Source organism: Orcinus orca, chromosome 13 (assembly GCF_937001465.1).
Source record: "Orcinus orca chromosome 13, mOrcOrc1.1, whole genome shotgun sequence".
Taxonomy (NCBI): Eukaryota; Metazoa; Chordata; class Mammalia; order Artiodactyla; family Delphinidae; genus Orcinus; species Orcinus orca.
The window spans coordinates 45,237,187-45,255,759 of record NC_064571.1 but is presented as its reverse complement, the minus strand read 5'-3'; the positions used below and the strand labels follow the sequence as shown (position 1 = coordinate 45,255,759).

Sequence of the window (18,573 nt, the reverse complement as noted above, 5' to 3'; positions counted from 1 at the left end):
ATTTATTGGCTCATGTGAATAGAAAGTCTGAAGATAAGATGAACCTCAGGATTGATTTAACTGAGTGACTCAAGAGTATCAGTGAGAACTTGATTTTCTTCTGCCTCTCAGTTCTACTTTCTGCTCTGCCAAATCCATCCTAAGGCTGATTCCTTTTGTATCTTAAGATGGTAGCCAAGAGCTCCCAAGGCTACACAGTTCTTCACATCAAAAGAGTTTCTTCACATATCTCCAGTTGCATTGTGATTATACTAACTTAGGTCACATGCCCACTCCTGAACCTAGAGTTTTGTGGTCTAGGGAATGTCATGTACTGGACTGGCTGAGGCAAATCAGGGCCCATGCTTGTAGTTGCGGGTGAGGTTAGTCCTACCCAAATCCCATGTATGTTACACTATGTGATATGGGTAAAGTAGATGCTAGGAAGACAATCAGAGTATTCATTTTATCTTCCTATTACACACTTATAGCACCATGCACCCCTCCATTGTAGCATCTGTCATACTTGTAGCTTTATATTTATTTGTATGAGTTTTTATTAATAACTGTCTCCACATGTAGATGAAAAATTTTCATGAGTCCAGGGAGTATGTTTTTCTCACCATTGCATCTCTGGTACCTAGCATCTCATTCTTCTGAGGTGGTAGGTGGCAGTGTTACAAGGGCGTGTATGGGTATGAGTGTGTGTATGTGTGTGTGTGTGGGGATGGTAGTCCTTTGGTTATGTGGGTTTGGGAAGTGGAGTTAGGCATATAGCCCCTTTCTGTATAGACTTTTACCTTGCCCTCAAATTCTCACCCCTGATCCTTTGATTTTTTTTTTTTGTGTGTGTGGAGATAATTTGTTCTCTTTTCTTATCTGATCACCTCTGGGGTCATATAGATTGTGACTTCCTCTGTTCTGCTAAATTTACCACTGCTCTTCTATTTGCTTGTTATGCAACCAACATTTATTAAAATCTCTTGTCTGCTATTGTCTCTTTTGTTTGCCCTTTGGGCTCTACTTTTTAAAAAAATTATTTAACTGTGTTGTTAATTTTCCATGTTTAACCAAAGTATTGTCATGTTTTTATGGCTTTTTAATGTTTAGTTCTCTAATCCACTTGAAAATTTTTGTATATATGAAGTAGGATGTCAATTTAAAATTTTTCCTCCCAATGGAGAGCCAACTGTTAACATCATTTATAGATGAAATAATATGAAATGCTATTTAAATCATATTCTTTATTAAATTCACAGACACACACACATATACACACATATATCTAGATTTGAGTCTGAATTCACTGTTCTTTTTCCATTGTTTTATTTGGCCAACTCTAGTATGACAGTTAATTACTATAGTTTTATAATTTGTTTTGATTTTTGGTTGGTGTGGTGGCCTTAAAGTGCACCACTCTGATCTCCTTAAAGAGAACCTACTCTGGGGAGCATAAGTTATCTGACAGCAAGCTGCCTTTTGGGCTCCACCATTATGTTTGTGCCACAAATACCTCCAGCTGCTCCCAGCCAGTGACTCAGCACAGCAGGGGTATAAAACTTGTCCTTTCTTGTCCAAAGCAGAACTCCTCTAATGGCAACTTTGGCTTGGGGAACTTAACAGCCAGGATGAGACTTTCTTGGAAATACACTAGTCTGAAGCTCCACCCAGTATTTCCTTCCCTTCCTCCTTTTACAGAGGTCAGACTTGCACTATGGTCTGCAGGCTCTTCCTGTCAATTCCTGAGCCCACGTATTTTATCCATCACAGATATTTCCCCCAATTAATATCTTGCAGATCCCTTCTTGGCATCTGCTTCTCTGAGGACCAGAACTGACATAGGTGATACAGGGAGTGATGTCAGAAATCAGACAGTAAGATGGGGTTTGGGGAATGGTTTACTTAGTCCCTGGCACAAGGTGGCCATTTGACTACTGATTTCACAGGTAGTGACCTAGGAAAACATCCTAGAAGGGGTGAATGCTGTTGCCTATTCAACAGTTCAGGATTTGAAAGATATGGGAGAAACAATGCTTATGAGGAGAGGAGAGGTGGCCAATTGAGTTGTACTACTCCCTTGCTGAGGGCTAGTGAATTGAGGGCACTTAATGCACAGTTAAAAACTACATTTGGGAGCCAGGGGGGGCTCTTTGGTCTTCATAAAGAGGCCCTTATTCCCTGCAGTGGAAAAACAGATATGGGATTTGACAGTTACAGAGCTCTAAAGATATTTGAATGCTCAGCCTAGGGAGGCTTGCTATGCAGCTAGGGACCTGGTTGGGAAAGCCTGAAGCTTTGAAACATGGGATGGATGCCTGTATTTTGGCTCTGTAGATATCCCTGGATCCTCAGGGGCTGCAGAAGTGGCTTATAACTCCTAGTAAGAGATAACACTTCCCCCTTGCAGAAAGACCTCCTCCATAGTTGCTCCCATTTCTTGTAGCTGAGAGGCTATGGTAACTAGGGTTAAATCTGGTTGCAGTATTTAACTGCATTTGACAGCTGATTTCACAGGTAGTGACCTGGGGACTGCTTTGCCTGATAAGGAAGGAGATTACACACCGAAGGGACTGAAATAATATGCTAGCATGTACTAGCAGGAGCTGGAGGAGTACGCTTGGGACTGGATTTTTAGGGTGCTTGATCAAGGGGGCTGGAGGTTAAGACTGAATAATCAAGACGTCATTGACTTTGGGACTGAAGATTTAACCCTGGTCAGGACCACAGGGGATGGGGCAAACTCACTGCTTGTGTAGCTCCGTGAAGCCTGGAAAAAGAGAAGTGGAAATGAGCTCATACCACGGCAACGTTTGACCGCTATTTATTTTGGCAAACATATGTGGCCACTGCTCGCTTATTCTAACTGTTCTATAACAATTTAAAGTGTTTTTTAGATGATCATCTGCAAATGTTTCTGTTCTTCTCCACCTCTGTTTAATCTCATCACATTGATTAGGACCTTAGAACACTGATGAGAATAATAGTGGTGATTCTTGTTTTGTTCCTGACTTTAATGGCAACATCTGCAGTGTTGTATACATGTTCTTAATTTCTGATAGATACCATTTTCCAAGTTAAGGACGTTTCCTAATATTCTAAATTCTCTAGGAAGTGTACATCGAATTCTATAAATTGACTCTTTCGCATCTGGTTATTATACGGTTTTTCTCTATAATTCATTATAGAGATTATATGCTTACCCATTCTTGCATTCTTATAGAACTACTTTGTCCTAATAGCTATTGCCAATATTAAGGTAATTTATCTGCTTTCATAAATGATAATGGCCTACATATTTTTATACTTAAAAAAAATATCTCTTCTAACTTATGAGTCCTTGGCAATTGCATTAAATTTTATAGTCAATATCAAAACTATAACCAACTACACAGTTTGGGTTTTCATGAGACATTGGGTATTCTTCAGTGTTTCCCAACACACGCAGGATAAAGTTCGGAGTCCTAAGTCTAATATTCGAAACGTCTCTACAATCTGACCTCTATTTACTGTCTTCTTTATCCACTGGTAAAACTGTTCCACTCCACAGTCAGCCTTTCCCTTTATAATCATCCTTTAAAGCCCAGCTCAAATATCACCTCTCCATAATGAAGTCCTATTCAAATTCCACTTCTTAGAAACTTTCCCTTTTTCTTCCAGTTAGAATTAACCTATTCTTTTCCTTTTTATGACTTTTTTAAAACCTTTACTAGACTGCTCATCAGTCTGCCTTTCATAAGTTATTGACTCTATATTAGAGTATATATAAGTCTCAGAAGGAAACAATTCCATCATTTAGTACTGTGCTCATAGTAGGTAGTTTTAATTACCTTTAAATTAATTTTGTAAATTTCAGACTAATTTTGAAACTTGTTGCAGTGATTTGAGATATGCTTGAGATGGTAAAACTGGAGTTGTTTTAATTATCTCTGCAAAAGTCACTTATGCCCCAACTGCTTTCTAGGATATTAAGGTGAATATCCAACCAATATGTTGGTTGGTGACTTCATACTCATATTTAATAAGTCAGACATCTTTCTCTTCAAAACTATTTTGCCCCCTCAGGTTTACTATTCATGTCACAGATCCTACTATCTTCACAATGCTCAGGCTGAAATCCTCAGTCCTAACTGCTTCTTTTTCTTCCAACTACATCCCCTTCTGAGTTAATCTAAGTCTATCCATTTTCTTTTTACATTTGTTTTGCAGTATCTTGGTATTGGCTCAGTCCATTTTTTCTGAACATTCTCCCTTCCCAAGGAGTGAGCCCTTGAGAATTCTCTGACTAGTTGCTTGCACCAAGTTTAGGGTTACCAGATTTAGCAAACAAAAATACAGGATACCCAGTTAAATTTGAATTTCAAATAAACAAGGAATATTTTTTTAAAATATAAGTATATCCCAAATATTGCATGGGCCATAGAACACTGAACATTTGTTTACCTGAAATTCCAGTTTCACTTAGCATTCTGTTGTTTTATCTGGCAATCCTAATCAGGTTTGACACCTTTCTCAAGCTGAGCCTATCGTTTTCTCCTCCAGAAGTTGAACTCAGAGACAAGTAACTTCCTGTGGGATAGCCATCTTTTGTCCCATGATATGAAAATATGTTTGCATAGAAGAAAAAAGCTGTTATATGGAAAGCAGCACAAATGAGAGGCCATGAGACTCTATAGGTAGGGAGAACTGTCTTAGTTCCTGATAACTTGACAGTCCTGGTTCAAGTCCGCCACAGGGAGTGTGACTTGCCTTCTGTGAAATAAATTCATGGCCCTGTGATAAAAATCCCCCGTTGCTTTAGCTTAACTTAGATTGGTTTCTGTCCCTCGATACCAAGACAGATTCTCTTTTCCATTTATGCTGCCTACCACCCTAGTCTCTGATGAGCGTGGAATTTTGTAAAAGCTTTTTAAACTTTTACACGACTTTGGTATCTTCTGTCTTCTTACAAGTAACCAGGTATATTCTTGCCAGATTAAATGCTTTAAAAATATCACCTTGCACTGGCTATCTCTTGTTTTATATTCTTTAATAAAATTTGCCTTCTAATTCTGGTGAAGAACAGGCACAAGATTAAGGAGTAAAAGACTGTGAAATTGGTTTATAGAAGGGAAAGGCTGCTATATATTCCAGACATACAATACCAATAAAGTTGTTAGTCCCTTTATCTGGAATTTTCTTTTCCAAATAGCTGCACATCTTCTTCCACTTCATTCAGGTCTCTGCTCAAATGTCACCTACTCAGAGATGCTATTCTGGATCATTTCATCTAATATAGTACCTTTTTTTTTTTTTAAATCACTCTATCCCCTTACCCATTTGTTTTTCTTTAAAGAACCTACCACTATCTGAGATGTTGTATACTTATTGTTTCCATCCACTAGAATGTGAGCATTGGAACTTTATCTGTTTTGTTTACTGATGCATCTGCTGTACACATTATAGTACCTGGCACATAGTAAGTGTTGAATAAATGAATGCCATGCTTGGCTGAACTGAAGTGAGAAAGATACTGATGTTAGATCTAGAAATTCAAGATATTCTATAAGAGAAGAAAAAATGTATTAAAAAACTGTAATTTATGGGCAAGGAGACATCAATAACAAAGGTTATAAAGGAAAAAGTCTTTAAGTACCTATATTGCACTAACTACCAAAATGGGAACTCAGTTTGATTTGAGTCATTATAATTTAGAGATCTTAGCATATGATAGCCCTCATAGAAAACCTTTTTTGGAAAGCAGGGAAAACTACCAAGATGTGAATGTGAAAAATAAGTCCAGACATAAAGTGTACGCTCTTGATTTAAGTGGAAATGAGACCCTTTTCGTGGTTTGTAGTTAGTGACCTGTATTTTCACTTTGTGGCACTACTGGTCTCTAGAGTTTAAGAACTAGCTTTATTTTTCCATATTATTAGCAGCTGGGAGTCTTTTTGAAAAATAAAATCTAAAACTCAAGAAAAACATAAATTACAATTTTGAAATTCTACCAGTAAGAGTTATGTCTTAAACAGAAGACAAAGTGAGAATAAAATTTTTTTTGTCACTATTATAAAATAGAACAATGAAATGTACAAAGCATATAATTTAAATTTAATCTTTCATTTTCAGTTGATCTTCAATAGTTCAGAAAGTATATCAACATTGCCTGTCATGCTATTTTACATACTATACATATACATAATCAATGTTTACTGACTTAAATACCCACATTTAAAAAATCTTTGGTCAGCTACATTTTTAGTATTTTCTGAACTAGTTAGCCCTGAGTCAAGAATTTACAAATATTTTATCAGATTTATAAAAGGAGGAAGATTCTAAATTATGACTTCCACAAACCATTTACTTTTTTTGTGGAATTATAATGTGATATATTAAAAAATGGGAATGAATATCATCTTACAGCTATTACTAATAATTATATCAATAGCCTCTAAACACGGCTGTTTCAAACATTTACTTATTAACTGAAAATCATGATTCCTCCATCCCTTCCACCAAGAACATCCATACATTAGCAACATACACACACAAAATGACCTAGTTCTATATGATGAGTAAATTATTTTTCTGTATTTTCTAAATTTGAAAAATGTATTACCTCATTCTCAACAGGATCCCATTTATAATATTTACTCCACTATGTTTATGGTTTTGTGACCAATTTGAAAGGTGGTATATCATTAAAATTAGATCAAATTAGCTCCCTCAGCTCCTTACTATATCTGGTAACTGTACTAAAGAAATAGGCACTGGTTTTGAATATGGTAAGTTTCAGTTTGTGAAACAGCTGTGGGTAAGTAAAGCTATTATGCAGAGGTAAACCATAAGATGGCTAAGAGTAAACTGTCACTACTGTATAGGAAGAAGAAAAATATGTAGGAAGAAATCCATCATGCAGCAAATGTGACCCATTATTTCTAAATTTTTCAGATATTTCAAAAGTACAAGATTTAAAGGGTAGTCTTTTCTAAGACGTATAAATGACTTACTTTTAGTAATAAATATGTATTGATTTATAATGTAAGTAAGAGTAATATAGGTAATTCGGAATTAAAAAATGGAACACGTAAAGTGAGCATTTTAATATAAATCATTAGAATACATTTATATTATATATAAATCTACACATTAGAAGATACTACTGAAATTTTGCTATACAGAGTATCACTCTAGAATTCTTAAAAAAAAAAAAAGTCACTGGGAAGAATTAAATGATGACTGTGGAATAGATTCTCCCATTACAATACTGCTTCTGTCACTTAAAGTTTTGACAACAGTTGTAGCTGGAGACTGGAGCACTTTCCGAGAAAGCCTCATCCTTCCATCAGCTGGATCACGTCCAAAGTATTTCACCTGTGTTAAAAAAACAAATATACTTTAAAAGTTACAGCACATTGACTGATGCCCAAATTATTGGGTTGGCCAAAAAGTTCGTTCGGGGTTTTCCCTGAAATGTTAATTTAAACTTACATGGTCCAAATAAAGCAATGCTTAATATTTTCACTTGTTCACTGAAATCATGGCTTAGTGCTAACTGGAGGTATATGCTAATAAATATAATTTGGTTAAGTAGTGATTATAAAAAAAGAAGAGACAGGGGATTTAGTTGCCCAATTATAATCTTCTGTTAGACTTATCTGTGCCTTATTCTCTCCGGACCAGGTGCCTATACTGGAAGAACAGTGAAAGCCATGGTCTGTGAACCTAGATAAGGGCTTCCTGAGCCTAAGTATGCTACAAACTATATAAGATTATGCTTAGGTCACTCACTGTTAACACTCAAAGGACCATCTATCACACTGGAGGTTATTTGGCTTGAACACAGACATTGAAAGTCAGGGGGAAATGTGGTTGTCTTTTTACATCAGAAGGGACTTAAAAACTATCTTATACAGAGAGATTATGTTTTAGTTCTTATCTTTCTCTAGAGGCTACTTGAACAATGGGACTACAGATTGGGAATAAACCAGAAGTCTTAGTTACTCAGGTCATGGGTATCAGGAACAACTAGAACAGAATGTGGTGCAGCCAAAAAAAAACCAGACTGTCAACCACTTCTTTCATCTACTCATACAGGACTATTAAAAAGGTAAAAAAAAAGGTCGATTTTGTTATCAGAATTCTAGAACTGACATCATGGCTTTCATCAAACTCAAGAACTTTTAGCCTCAAGCAGTATAGAAGCAATTAAAGTCTCAACTCCTCAAATACCTTATACCTAATACTCTGCATAGCCATCCCTGACAGGCTCATGTATTTTTAAAAGCTCTAAAGGGGACTACTGTCCTAACTAACCCGTAAGCTCCTTGAAGGAAAGAATTGTATCTAAATCCCTAATGAGTCTGTTCTAAGCAACCCTAAAGTTAAAAAAGAAGCACAGCATATAAATAATATAAATCACAGATGTTGATTTGATTCTTTCAGCTTATTTGATGAAACAAATAATTGAAACTTCAAGTATAATTTACAACTTTAAGGCTAAAAGGTTGAATACAAGTACCTGAATTTCTTGGCCAACTTCTAAACCTAAAGCAGTGGGATGTTTAATCTGAAAGAGAACGTGTTAATCTATTAGTGGTCATGCATAATTACCTACTATCCATGGTAGTACACATTTTTTTCCAAGTGGAAAACAGCTTTATTGGTTTTTCTGATTATAAAATCTGTTAATTATAAAGATTTAAAATAATACAGAAGTATTCAGATGATAGTAAAAATCATCCAAAACCCCTCTGCTTGTAGATAACTAATGGTAACACTCCAATGAGTATCCCTTCAAATAGCTATTTAGTGTGTGTCTTGCATTTATAAAAATGGACCTTACTGAGCTTGTTGTTTTATAGTATATAGATTTTTATTCAATAATATGTTGAGATCTTTTCATATTAATAAATGAAGCATTATAATTGAATATTCAAATTAAATTATTTGTTTAACCAATCCCCTAAAGATGGTCATTTAATTTATTTTAAATTCCAGTGTTGCAAATGTTAATAATCAGTGAATCTAGGTGAAAGGTATATGGGTGTTCGGTCTATTATTTTTTTCAACTTTTCTGTAGGTTTAAAAAGTTTCAAAAAAAAAAAAAGTTTCAAAATACAAAGTTGAGGGAAAATAAACTGCAGTGTTGCAGTGATTATATATTCATATAGTCTATCCTCTCAGAACAAAGTATGAGAGGAACTTTGTGGTGGAACTTCTAGGTCCAAAGGTAATTGTATATTTACCAAACACTCTCCAAAAAGTTTGCCCCACTTTACATTCCTATCAGCAGTGTATGACAGTGTCCATTTTTTCTCTACACTCTTATTTATGCACATTGGGAATTTTCAACTATCTGAAAAGTTGAAAAATGGTAACTTGGCTTTATTTGCGTTTTAAAAAATTGCTGTTGATACTGAATATCTTGGTTAGCTTAAAAAAAACAACAACAAACAGTTTTTCCATGTTCTTTGTTCATTTTCCTATTGATATTCATCTTTCTTACTGACCTACACAAGCCCTTTGTATATGAAGCCTCTGTCATATAAGCAGTTTTTCCCCTAAGTTGCTGCTTGTCTTTCAAACTTACTGTAGTTTTGCCATAATTTAAAAATATCATGGGGTCAAATTTTATCACTTTACTTACATTTTTGGCTTTGATATCATGCTGAGAAAGATTTTCCCAGTCCCAAGATTATTAAATATGCATATTTTCTTCTAGTGTCCTTCCTCAACCCTCACCCCTCCCGATGCCCAGATTTTCTTCTTCTGCCCTCACTGCCTTAAAAAGAAAAGTTTTCTTTTTTATATTTAGCTCCTTGATCCAAATGGGATTTTGGTATAAAAAGAGGAAAGATCCTGTTTTATGATAACTAGCTGTACCAATATGATTTATTGAATAATCTTTGTTTCTTCACTGACTAAAAATGTAACTTCTAGTATGTATTATACTCTTATGTATATAACTGGGTTTATTTCTGGTCTCTATTTTCTGTTGTTTATTTCTGGGCCAGTAATACTGTTTTATCCTGTATTACTTTATAATATTTGGTAAAACAGACCTATTCTTTCTCTGCCCCCATAGTATTCTTGAATGGTTTCATATTGGTTTCATAATGGTCTTCCAAATGTATAGACTACAACAAAGACTAAGAACATCCTAAGAATTATCTTTCCATGATTGACTGGTCAGGAAAATTGGGAAAACAGGGCTGTAACTAGATATTTTTACTAACTGCTATGTGTTAACTCTAGAGGCTATTGTACCTTAAAACACTCAAGAATGTTTTTATTCCATCATGGAAAGAGAAATATTATCTGGTAAACAGTGTAAAACAGCAGTATCTCTGTCTTTTTGGTTTTGTTTTTGTATTTAGGCTAGTAGTGGACAAGATGTACAATCCTCATCAACCTAGGTAATTTCACTATGGTTATTTTAAGGCAGTTTTTAAAATAATCAACTATGCCTTTCTTGTTTTTACCTTTCGTTGATCAAGTTGTGTGTTATGAAGTAGTACTGCAGTCATATTTGGATATAGTTTAACCATTACTCCAGTGTCTCTATGAAAAGGAAATAAGCCTGGTTAGAGCAATAAGTAACTCTATTATCTACTGATAATTAAACTGTGATTATGTTTTCATAGGAGAACAAAGTAAAAAAACACATAAAACCCCCTCTCCAGTACATGTTTTTGTAACTATAAAAAGTATCTAAGAGGGATACTTATTTTTCCAATTGAAAATACACTTTATATTTAAATACTTATAGATCAAAGGACAGAGAAAAGATAAAGGAAAAAATATGCTGGTTAAAGCTTTCGGAATATATATTCTTTTATATTTCTCTTCATAATATTTTCCAAAAAGTTTTGAAATGACACTAAATATTTTAAAATAAGTGTAGAATTATCATCAACCTATTAAGGAGTGATTTAAGGAAGGGGGTTACATAAAATGGCATACTTATTTCATTAAAAAATTTATCTTCCTTTTTTTCTTTAATCTACTAAAATAAACCATCTCATTTCTTAGTTTTTACCTGTGATATTAAACAAATTATCCCATTGCCTTTTATAATTCATTTCAAATAGTTCTGAACATGCATGCTACATCTGATAATTTTTTTTTCTTAAAAAGGGAATTTTCTGACTCAGAAAATGCAATCTTTTTAGCTGCTGAAAAAATGATTTGAGGTTGAAACTGGCATTTAAAAAAAGTGCACTACTTAGGCCTTAAGTAGTACTATCTTTAAAACAGACAAACAAGAAACTACCAAAAAAAAAAAAAAAAGAAAAAGGAAATATTGCTAAGTCTATTTGGGGCTTGTTTACTGTTTATTGGGAAGATTAAAATGGTGGGAAATTTGGTTAAAGAAGACAATTCAGTTAGAAGAATATATTAGTATAATTATAATCACAGAACCATGTTAGTGAAAATCTACAAACTGGTGCAGAAAATAAATTTTATGTTAAAAATAAATAATGATTATATGGTAATTGACATATAATCTAAACATTTTACAATTTCAAAGTAAATAATGCAAATGTGAAGTTAACATGAGCTTGTAATATAAATCTTATAAAAACCAGCACAGCATTTTAGTTGATATTACCTGATTTCAGTTATTGTGGCGGTATATACTGCTCCAAATTCTAATTGCTGCTCTTGCTGTAAGTGCAAAATAAGCCGTAAGATTCAAAAAGAGAACAGCAACAAAAAGTAGAAAAAAACTGACTATTAAAAGATCTATTCTTACATCATCTTTGCAGATTTCGGTAATGAAGTCTCTTGCTTCATGCATGGCACTGGGTGTTGGTGCAAATATAGAAAATGTTTCTTCGTCCACCTGACTAATAGTTACTCCTTTAAAAAAAATAATTTTATATATTAAAGTTAACTTGCTCATTCCATTGGAGAATAGTCATAAAAGTAGATGTGAGAGCAGGGGAATGACCTGGAAGTAGCTGGGCAGGGTTGTGCTATGCTTAATCACTGCTTTAGAAATGAAGGGATTCATTTACCAACAAATACACACTGCACACCTACTATGTATCCAACACTGTGCTAGGCCCTGGGGATACAACAGTGAGCCAATGTCCCTACTTTCTGGGAGCCCACAATCTGGTGGGAGAAAGCATATAAGTTCTTATTTTGGAGAGTTTGGTTTTGCACTCTTAATTATGAGAAGAAACTATACTAGAACCCTTTCCTCACCTTTTCTTCTTTCTCCCTCTTACTCTTTAGAGTGGTGAACAGATGGATGAGGGACAAAATCATGTCCGTTTCTCAATCTTGAGAACTGCCCAAGGTGACTCTACTTCTCGCTCTCCTTCAGTAACCTCAAATCTGGTAAGTACTATGTAACCCAAAGATTGATTCCAGAAAAAAACAAATTGTAAAGCATACTACTTCTACACATACCCTTTAAATAAGAGTCTAAATAAATAAGACTAAGTGAAAAATAGCAGAACTCATAATAAGAAAAATTAAAGCAAAACTCCTCTAAAGTGAAAAAGTAATTTTTCTAAATGTTTGATTTTAAAATGTTGAAGAAAAACTGATGAATTCTAAGTCAGTCTTCTTGAATATAAAGATGATCGTTTGCTAATTTATTATGAGGCATACATAGAAAACTTACAGTAAAGACATGTCAGCGTTACATCCTTTTTTCATCTCATTGAGATGTCAATGTTATATCTGTCTCTCATTTCTCAAACATATTTTTTGAGAAACACAATAGAGGTGAAATGGCAAACTTACCTGACCTAGCATTAAATAAAAAATCCCAAACGTCATACAACTCTTACCTGTTTCAGCTTGAAGTTTTTTTAAATGATATCCACCTGGTCCAATAAATTTTGCTCGTTTTGATAATGGAACCTGAACAGTTTCTGAAATGTAGTACAGACAAAAATATAAATTATTTAAATATATATATATATATACACACATACACAGACACACATACATTTATGAACCTAAAACATGTACTGGTCACTTAAGACTTGGTCTAGACACATGTAAAAATATTTCAGCATGAAATATAGAAAAACAATTTGCTATGTGACTAAAAACAATTCTAACATCTAAGAATATCCCCTCAAATTTAAAGTATTTTAACTATAAAAGCATTTGACTTTTTTGTTTTGTGTATGGATTTAAAAAAAATTTTAAATACCAATGTACTTTCATATGTTTACCTTATCATGAAATCAGTAATTTTAATGTATTACCTACAACAGGTCCATTTTCTTTTCTAGATGCTCGAGGTTTTGAAATAGTTTTGTTCATAATCTGTAATATCTCCTTCTTTGCCACTTGAAGAGATAAAAACATAATAAAATTATAACTGTATAAAATAAATGTGATCAGATATAGCAGTATTAGTTTTATGAAGTAGGATCCAAACTCTTTAGCTTAATAATCAAAGTTCTTTACATCCCAATTACCTTAACAATTCTACTTGTATTCCCTTCTCCAGTCCTATCTCGGGGAGTCCTTTTGTAAAAACTGAATTTTCACTGGTTTTCCACATTCATGATTAGTCATGTACCCAGTAACTTAATACTTCTTGATCTAGGTTGTTACATTAAATTTCATTTTCTAAAGCAGTATTTTATAATAAGCCTATTTTTAATAATAAGCCTAACGGGAATTATAGTTCCCATTAACACAAAGACAATGAAAAAAGGAGAATCAGGCACACTGGCTTGGCTTACCTGAGGCTTGCTGAATGGCCTCCATTACAATTTTTATTGGTATTCCAGGTAATTTAATGTCAGCCTAATATGGAAAAGCCGAAAATTTATGTAAATATTGATTTATGACCTTATTTAAATATTTTAAAGTGAAACAAAATGGGTTTTAAAATACCTGTAATGCAGTTATTCCCTTAGTAGTGCCAGCTATCTTGAAATCCATGTCACCATGGTAATCTTCAATCCCCTTAAAGAATTTAACAAATTATGATATAATTTTAAACAAAAGTGAAATTCACCCATAGTCACTGTAGAGGAATTTTTAAAAATAGCTTTATAAGTAAACCATGTCCTTTAGGATTATACACAAAAAAATACCTGTATATTAACTACTGCTTTCAATTTGTGGCTTTTTAAGTTATAAATATTTCATTAGAAAATCACTTTATTTTCAGATCATGTTCCCCCCATAAATGCATAAGGATTAATTTATGATCATCCTAAAGTGAGCCATTATGGATACTTATACTGTAATATTTATTTTTAACTCACATTCTATAAAATCCAAGGCAAATATGCAGAAGAGGAAAGTAAGAACAAGGACTTCTATTTCTCCAGCACTAGCATTCTTCTAAGCACACTATGCTTGTAAAGTGTGTATAATCTTCACCATTAAATATCTGAAAATGTGAATATACTTGCCAGAATATCTGTCAGCAAACGATAATCTTCTATTTCACCCTTGTCAGGATTGTTTTTGGTGACCAATCCTATTGCCACACCTGCGACAGCAGATGAAATTGGAACTCCTATAATTGAGAAAGAGAACTTGCAGTGTGTACATCCGCCTAACATAGGTTATTCATCTTATTTTGACATTGGATGGTGTTCTAAATTGACAGTTACCAAAACTAAGTTAGAGTACAGGTCTTAATAAATCATATGACTATCTCCTTTCCTCTTTAACATATAATAAAAGCTCCTTAACATAATTCTAATTTTGTTCTCAACAAAAACCTCTCTAATAATAGCAAACTTAACTCTTAAAGCAATCCATTTCTTTGCCCTTTGCTTTTGGTGCCTTTTTTTTTTTTTTTTTGAAAAGTAATCATGTATTTGTTAAATCGTTCCAGCCTGAGCCCTTTAGTCCACCTTCCCGTGACAGACACATTAGATTTTTTGTATATCCTCCCAGAAAATTATACTGAGGGAGTAAAAATGTGAGTGTAATCTTTTCTTTACTTTACCTTATTCTTTTGAATGGCTGCAGAGTACTCCCTGTATGTGTTTATAAGCTATACAATAGAAGTGGGGTTACTGAGTCAAAGGGTGTGTGAATTTGTTATAGTGTCAAACTGTCTTCCACAGTGTGTAGCATTTTATACTTTTACCAGCAGTATATGAGGGTACCTGCTATTCTATATTCTTGTTAATTTTTGTCAAATCTTTTGACCTTTGCCATCTGAATGATAAAGATGGCAGCTTATTGTTTTTAACTTGATTTCTGTTTGAGTGAAGTTGAACTTTTTTTCATGTTTTTAAACCATTTATTTCTTTTTCTGTGAACTGCCTATTCATGGCCTTCAACCATTTTTTTACGTGGTTGTTAGTCTTTTTCTTATTGATTTGTAAGAGCTCTTTTAATATGGACAGATCTTTGTTAAATATATAGAATATTATGGTAGATAAAATATAAATATGAAATGTAATATAAAATATTATTTTCTAGTTTGTTGACTTTATTGTAATTTTTTTTTTTCTGTAGAGGATTTTATATGCAATCATAGTTCCTGGATTTTGCTTAGAAAGTTTGTTTTTTTTTCTGGCTGTGCCCTGTGGCTTGTGGGATCTTAGCTTCCTGACCAGGGATTGAACCCCAGGCCACTGTAGTGAAAGCACTGAGTCCTAACCGCTGGACTTCGGGGGAATTCCCTAGAAAGGTTTTCTCTGTTCAAGATTTTCATAAAATCTTCCTTTTTTAATTAAAAAAAAAAGTTTAAAGTTTTGATCACTTGGAACTTATTTGGTATAAAGGAGTGTGACAGAGACCTCATTTCATATTCTCTAAGCAATCTCACATATGCCCAGTTTTAACTGTCACCTACAACGTTGATGACTTACAAATCTATCCCTCCTGCCTAGTTCTCTTTGCTAAACCCTGGATCTGTATAGCCCATCTGCCTATTGGACATCTCCAGCTAAATGTCCCCAACACATCTTAAATATATATATACAATTATATTCAAAATTTAATCACCCCCAATAAATCCCTTCTCTCCTGCATTCCCTGTCTTGTTTGAAAGCAATAAGACACTCATACTAGAATCAACACGTCTTTCTTCATTTCCTATACACTATCAAGTCACAAAGATCTGATTAGTTTATCCTCTAAATTAAAAAAAAAAATTGTCCTGGATTCTGAAATATCCATTTCGACTCCTTTATTCCAAGTCCACATTATTTCTTGCCCTGGCAGCAGTTTCCCTGTCCAGTTTTTTAGATTTTAGTAACCCCACCCGCACCCCAGCTCCTGTTCTCTCCCACCACATCCCCTAGGGCTCTCATGTAAGCTAGGAAAAACTACCCCCAAAAGAAAAAAAGCAGATTCGCATCATGCCACTCTTCTCCATAAAATCCTTCAAATTCCCTATTACCTGCTTCCAGGAATTTTTTATTTAAGTTCTGTGGTCAAAAAAGTTTGGGAAATAGTACATATCCTGCTCCTAGAGATTCAATTTCACATTAACATTTTTAAGTTTATTTAAACCATATTAAACACACTTGCTTAACCCTGTGCAAACCTACTTTAGAACTCATTTTTTTTCCACAGTATACAATAATCAACATCCTGTTGTACTCTATTTTATGGAATACTGAGTTGGGAGATACTAGCTTTAAAAGTTCAAACTCCTTAATGTAATAATGATCTTTGAAATCTGGTCCCAGTTTATTACATCATCACTTCTTTCAAATACATTTCAGGAACACACTATACTGTTTCATAACTTTGCGTATGTTGTTCCTTTCACATGAAATACGGGCCCTGCTGATAATATGCCTGGTCAACAACCACTCAACCTTTAAACCCAGATGAAATGTCGCTGTCTCTATGAAGCCAATTATGTTCAACCTAGTTCTTCATCCATATTGTACATATTTGTATTATCTCTTTGATATGTTAGTATCTTTATCTTTGTTTTTGTTCCTGAAAATTTTTTAAAAACTGGGTACCATTTGTATCCCTGGAGCATAGACAGTGTCTGATGTAGGACATGGCAAGCACTCGTGTTTGAATCAAATACCATTTGTTGGCTCTTCTCACAGAATTTGACATTTATTCTTGTCAAATTTTTTTTCTATTTGGCTCCATATTTTTTTATCTTGTCAACATTTTTTTTTAGAGATTAAAAACTGTCATTTAACATATCAGTCACATACTCCTTTTTATCAGTATCCTTTTTATTGGAAGGCCAGTGTCCTTAGTCAAGTCAATAACAAAAAACATTGAAGGGGACAGGGTTTAGGATGGAGCAGCTTCAAGTATTCTACTTGAGACCCCTCTCCAACCTACCCATCAGATTATCCAGTCCTGGCTGCTCATCCTTCAACCAGTTATAAATGGTATACTTATTACCCGTTCGCAATTTCTGCATCATTTACTGCCAAGGTCATTAACTGCCAAGGTGAACTCTAGACACACTGCACAAGCAGCACCCTCCCTCTCTACTCTAAACCTAGTAATATTTTCAAAAACAGAAAATGAGTTTACTATGGCATGACTTACTTTAAATGAGTCTCTTCTGGTTCTTTTCTTAAAATACTTATACACTGTTCTTTTACCATTTAAGAGTCTTACCAAGGGTCACTGTCAAGTTCACTGGGTTATACTTTACAGAAAATACATTTCTTATTTTTCAAAGTAAGAATTCTTTGTGTCGTTGGTATACTAATCTCCATGATTTCTCCAATACTGCCAAATTGGTTCAGTTATCTTATGATGAAGTTCTCATCATTACTTAGGATGGGTTTTTGTCTAGACCTAACGATCTGAATTCATTTAAAGCAGTTAAAGACTCTCTTATGATCTTTTATTTTATCTTTCAGTTCACCTTTTTCAGGATTTGTTCTGTGTTTTCCAATACGAGATTATAAGAGTGATGAATGCAACCTCCATGAGGACAGGAACTTTGTTTTGTTTACCACTGTGTCCCAAGAGCTTAGATCAGTGCTTGCCACAGAGGTAGCATACAATAAAGATTTGTTGAATGAATGCATGAAGGTGAAAATAGAAATGGTATTTTACCAGCTACCTTAAATATCAGATTATGTTTTCCTTCCACTGAACACAACTAGAAAAGTGCCTTTAATTGGCTTTAGCTTTTTTGCTTTGGCTTAAGTTTTAATCTTTTTAGAAATGGTATTATACATTTATACCATTCTTTCATTTCATCCTTGGTTATGTTATCCTTTCTATCCTTCTGTTTTTCTGTACTGTAAATGTATGAACTTATAGGGAACTCTTTGTGTGGCCTCTTGAGTGTCTTTAGTTTCCTTTTCTCTTCTTGAATAGCATCATTGGTGACTGGCAGATACTGTTTTCAGAGTCTCTTAACATGTTGCCTCTTTCCCTTTTGGTGTTTCAGATCCAGAGATTATACTGAATCACTTGCAGTCTTCCTTCTTATCCTGAAGTTTTGTGTACTCTTCTGTGAGTGGCATTGTTCTTTTCAGGGCTTGCATAAATCAACTGAAAGACTACATAGTTACTTTCCTTTATGGGTCCTAATACTCCTGCTTGCTAATCCAAACTTCCTTAGTGAATGGAATCAATTGCACAGTTCTCAGAAAGCCTGCGGGGTCACCAAGTAAATAATTTCAGTGTATTGCTTTTAGCCAAGAATAAGAATTCCAGCAG

General features: G+C 34.2%; 1 protein-coding gene and 1 long non-coding RNA gene across 11 annotated transcripts in view; one reads left to right on the top strand and one right to left on the bottom strand.

Annotated features, from left to right (window-relative positions):
- Positions 1–18,573, top strand: part of LOC117198314 (uncharacterized) — a 424,014-nt gene that overhangs the window by 3,903 nt on the left and 401,538 nt on the right. For all 7 annotated transcript variants that reach the window (XR_004479411.2, XR_007470860.1, XR_004479407.2 and 4 more), the window contains exon 2: positions 12,205–12,309. This is a non-coding gene — a long non-coding RNA (uncharacterized LOC117198314). The remainder of the gene's footprint in view (positions 1–12,204; positions 12,310–18,573) is intronic.
- The window catches only part of PNPT1 (polyribonucleotide nucleotidyltransferase 1), a 40,103-nt gene continuing 28,576 nt past the window's right edge, over positions 7,047–18,573 (bottom strand). For all 4 annotated transcript variants that reach the window (XM_004284385.4, XM_033414203.2, XM_049695956.1 and 1 more), the window contains 10 exons: positions 14,361–14,467; positions 13,834–13,905; positions 13,680–13,743; positions 13,194–13,277; positions 12,768–12,851; positions 11,717–11,823; positions 11,573–11,628; positions 10,443–10,521; positions 8,480–8,527; positions 7,047–7,332 (listed from right to left, as the gene is read on the bottom strand). In XM_004284385.4, coding sequence (XP_004284433.1) covers positions 7,174–7,332; positions 8,480–8,527; positions 10,443–10,521; positions 11,573–11,628; positions 11,717–11,823; positions 12,768–12,851; positions 13,194–13,277; positions 13,680–13,743; positions 13,834–13,905; positions 14,361–14,467 — 860 coding nt within the window. In that variant the 3' untranslated portion in view covers positions 7,047–7,173. The remainder of the gene's footprint in view (positions 7,333–8,479; positions 8,528–10,442; positions 10,522–11,572; positions 11,629–11,716; positions 11,824–12,767; positions 12,852–13,193; positions 13,278–13,679; positions 13,744–13,833; positions 13,906–14,360; positions 14,468–18,573) is intronic.